This window comes from Nannospalax galili, unplaced genomic scaffold (assembly GCF_000622305.1).
Source record: "Nannospalax galili isolate Female #2095 unplaced genomic scaffold, S.galili_v1.0 scaffold55, whole genome shotgun sequence".
NCBI classification, from domain to species: domain Eukaryota; kingdom Metazoa; phylum Chordata; class Mammalia; order Rodentia; family Spalacidae; genus Nannospalax; species Nannospalax galili.
The window spans coordinates 932,624-937,216 of NW_008337640.1; the positions used below are offsets into that span (position 1 = coordinate 932,624).

A 4,593-nucleotide genomic window follows, 5' to 3' on the forward strand; every position below is an offset into this window, starting at 1 on the left:
TGAAAAAACCTAGGCGCCATGAGGCCACCTGATAGGAATGCCTGACAAGAAGTCAAGCATTGAGAAACTAGCTTATCAGAAAAACAGGACGTAGTGGTCAAGCCATCTGCATCTGGCAATCCCCGGGGCTCGATACCAGGAAATCAGGAGAAGAACCTCTGTGTCCCTGAGGTCACCTCCCATTTAGCAATCCCACTTCCCCTTAGCCCCGACCCTTACCCCATATTTCTGTGTGCTTTTGAAATTACTCTGTGTGTTTTTGAATTAACCAATAACCGCGCTTCTGCTTCTGTACCCTGCTTCTGCTCTATAAAAGTGCCAAACCCCAGCCTGTAGGTGCGCAAGTCCTCCGAGGAGACTTTGTGCCCACAGGTACCTGTGTACTAAATAAACCTCTTGCTGTTGCAACCCGAAGGCTGACTTGTCCTCAGTGGTTTCACTCTTACAAGACGCATGTGCAAACATCTAAGTATTAGTAGCATTAAAAATAAGTTCCTCTGTATGAAGCAGTATATTTAAAAATGAGATCTTTTTAAAAAGTTAAAACCTCATTCAATTTTCTGTCTCATAGGGTTTATACTGAGTTCAATATTGTATAACTATTAATTCAACTGTGAACCTAAAAATTTACAGCCAATTTTTAAAGAGATACATCTTTGCTCTGGAAATTGTTATTGAATATGTTAACTCTGTAATGAAATGCTTCTTCTAATCATGTGGTTATTAAATAAATAATTTTAAAGGGTCATTTTTTTCTGATTCTAGTAATTACATTTGTTATATTACCAAGTAGCTTATATAAATGATTGTGTAAAACAATCAGAATATTTTGTGAAATGTGCTTTCTGAACTTTATTGCTTGATGATGCCTCTCTCTCATTTCTATCTTAGATTAAAATAGTAACTTCGAGATTACTGAAATTCCATTCTTCTCACATATTTTGGGGACAGATTTCTTACTGTTATCCTTCCATCACTGTAAATGACTGAGATTTAAAATTTTCACATTTATGGGACCAGATATAAACATAATAATCAACACCAACTTTCAAAATTATATTCTTTATAATTTTGTGGAGAGCATTCAGAGAAATAAAAACATAAATGTTCCAGATTTACAGCCTTAGATTCATGGAGCAATCTTTCTCTAATGACAGAAGAATGTTGCATTAGCTCAAGAGCCACATAAAACTTTTAAGACAGGTATTACAGACACCACCAGATTTTTGTCACATCTTTAAGAGGGAAATTTTTATGTTGAATAATATGAAATAATTAATAGCTAGGTTTGATTGAGGCTTATTTTTCATAGTTCAAAAATTGATAATGTAGGTCAGAGAACTCACTAAAACTTGACATGGGAGAAATAATGTTAATTTTTTAGAGGAAAGAAGAAAACACATTTTTAAGAACTAATAGTTTTTGAGAACTTATTATGAGCCATTCTCTCCATGAAGTGGCTTAGAATAACCTTCGAGATGTGCACTATGATTATGCCCAAGCACATGAGAAGTGGCCGCTCCAGCTGGTTGAGTGCCTGCAGGTCACACGATGAAGGAGGACACTGGTTGGAGCAGAGCCCACATTCTGCAGATGAGCTCCACTTCTGGAGCAGCACTGAGGGAACAAGGTCAGCCTCAGATGTCTTTTCAGATCCCTCCAGCATCAGGCTCTGGGAGCCATTTACAGTGACCTGGTGAGCAACATGTATGTTGGCCAATTGATGTCATTCAGCAATAGCAGCTGATCATGGGTTTATAGCTGAGACGTTAGCTCAGGATCCAAGGAAGACTGATCAGTCCATCTCAACAGCCTGTTCACTGGCTGGTGATGAAGACAATATCTAAACCACTTGACACATTTACTCTTTGCTAGACCCCAATTGTCTTCAGAACAAATCTCAAAACAATTTTCATTATGATCTCTTAGTGGTTTGGTTTTTGTTTGGGGGATGGTGGTGGTGGTATGTATGTATGTGTGTTTGTGTGTGCGTGTGTGTATTGCATTCATGTAGGTATTTGGATGCAGGTGCATGTGTGTGCCTGTGCATGCAGAGACCAGAAGATCTTGGGTACTTTCCTCTATTGCTTTCTAGGTTATTCCTTTAAGATAGGGTCTGTTATTGACCAGAGTTTGTGGGTTTTGGCTAGGCAGGATCCACCTGTTTTCTACTTCCAATGCTGGAATTACAAACATGCACAGCCATGCACAGCATTTTACATGGGTGTTGAGGATTTAAACTTATATCCTCATGCTTGCAGCAAGTGTTCTTACCCACTAAGCCAACCCTCTGTTCCTGTACTGTTCTTACCTCTAAATTTTGACTCTAGCAAAGGCATATTACACCTTCCTGAAAATTTCCCTACATATCTGTCTCCTATTCTCTTATATTCTCTTCTCTCTCTCTCTCTCTCTCTCTCTCTCTCTCCCCTTGTCATCCTTTATGCTATGTCCTACTTGCCTTAATCTGTTTAGAGGAGAAGGGAGAGCAGGAAAAAGAGGAAGAAGGAAGAGGAGGTGAAGGGACGGTGAAGCAGGCCTGCTTTGCACTGCAAATCCCATATTCAGATCATGTGCGTTCACATTGCTCTGTAGATGTTTACTTCCAGCTCTTAATAGTTTGTGTCATTAGATAAAATTCTTTGAAACTACATATGTGTATGGGAGCAAATTTCTTTTATCTTTTCTTTTCTTTTCTTTCTTTGTGTGTGCGTGTGTGTGTGTGTGTGTGCGTGTGTGTGTGTGTGTGTGTTGACCACAGTAATCTGTGTGCCAAAGAACTTGCATTCCATATCTGGCTGTGTAACTTAGGAACTGTGTAACTTTGGACACATAACATCCTCTTGTGTTTTCAGCTGCACCATCAGACATAAAGAGAACAATACCTGCTTCACCAGCTGGGGGAGGTCGCTGTGAAGATTAAATCACACAGCACGGAGGGCTCTACACCTGTGACTGATTATCATGATGCAGTCTGGTAGCACCATATTTCCGTTCCTTTCTCAGTTCGTTGTTTCTCACTCCCTCTTTTTTTTTATTTCTCATCTGCCACTTTAGCAATGCCTCATTTATCTGATACATCAGAGAATAAAGTGTTCCACTAGAAATTAATGAATTTTCCACCAAACCGAACCATGGAAATTAATTTCTTTAGCTTTCATCATTTTAAATGGAGTATTCTCAAAACAAAAATTACTCATATCCTGCCTATTTAAAGATGGTTTATTAAACATAGTTAAGCTTCTTGATGATTCAGTCTCATCATTGCTGGAAATATAGGATGCCTCTTCCATAAGTGCTGAATGCCCACCCCATGCTGCCACTAGAACTACCTCAGTTGTTCACGCCCAATTCTTCCTTGCTCATTAACCTACCACTGGACCTATGTTTTGCAGTCTATCTCCCCAAATAATTCAAACTTCCTTGATGGCCTTTATCTCATGGCCTGGATGGCTAAGCTCTCGGTCCCCATATTATCATTTCTAATATTTTATTTATTTTTATTTTACGTGTATGACTGTATTGCCTGAATGCATGTAAGTGCAGCAGTGTTGTGCAATGCCTACGGAGGTCAGAAGAGTGTGTTGGATCTCCTGGAACTGGAGTTACGGATGCTTGTTAGCCACCATGTGGGTACTGGGAATCAAATCCGGGTCCTCTGCAAAAGCAGCCAGTGCTGTTAACTGCTGAGACATCTCTCCAGCCCCTAGTCCCCATATTATAAAAGAGCTTTATAAGCACAGCCTGAAGTTATAAAAGTCAGAGATAATCTGAGAACTTAGTTATGTCTGGGGAAAGGGAAGGAAAAAGTACTTACTTTGCATACATTTAAACTCTACAACTGGATGAGGAAGGCAATGTTGCTGTCTCAGTTTTAGAAATAAGAATACTGGGCCCCCAATGATACAGATCACTGCCCAAGGCATACAGCAGCAAACAGAAAACCCTTAACTTGAACATGGACCTGTCTTATGCTAGCATCCCTTCTCCCTGTCACCGAACATACCACATAAGATTACACTGACAGTGAGTGGGCCGACTGACTTCTGGTTAGAGATGATGTTAATAGGCTTTACAGTCCACCTTGCTCAGTTACCTGCTCTCTCTCCAACTGTTTTTTTCTGTCCTAGAAATGGAATTAGAACATCCTAATCCACGCTTGTTAGACTTGTTTAAAAGAAAGAATAAAACATTTGCAGTTAATGCAAGAATGGAGGGCAAATGGTTTCTAAGGCTCCATGCTGACCCTGTCAGCTCAGTATCAGTTGCCTGTTAAGTGCTGAGCTGAGGAAACAGACAGGATTCTGTAGGAATGAGGGCACACAGGGAGTAGTAATGTCTGGTATGACTAGAAGAGAACATGCATGATGCCACTCCTCTGAGACTTGGGATACTCACAGTGAGTCACCTGCATGAAGGCTGCGTTTCAGTCCTGACTTCATGTTCCTGGATTATCAGGTGTGCTCTTTGGCTCCGCCTCCATCTTTAGCATGACCATATAACTATAATGTGAATCAAGCTGTGTAAATGACTTCTCAACACTGGAGTATTTAGAATGGCCTTTTGCTTTTCTTAAAGGAAAAGAAGGAACCT

The 4,593-nt window shown here is 40.1% G+C and overlaps 1 protein-coding gene across 1 annotated transcript in view; it reads left to right on the forward strand.

Moving 5' to 3' along the window:
• The window catches only part of LOC108490838, an 11,387-nt gene extending 8,471 nt beyond the window's left edge, over positions 1–2,916 (forward strand). Inside the window, exons 4-5 of the mRNA XM_017798048.1 lie at positions 1,458–1,696; positions 2,856–2,916. Coding sequence (XP_017653537.1) covers positions 1,458–1,696; positions 2,856–2,916 — 300 coding nt within the window. The remainder of the gene's footprint in view (positions 1–1,457; positions 1,697–2,855) is intronic.
• The last annotated feature ends 1,677 nt before the right edge of the window (positions 2,917–4,593 follow it).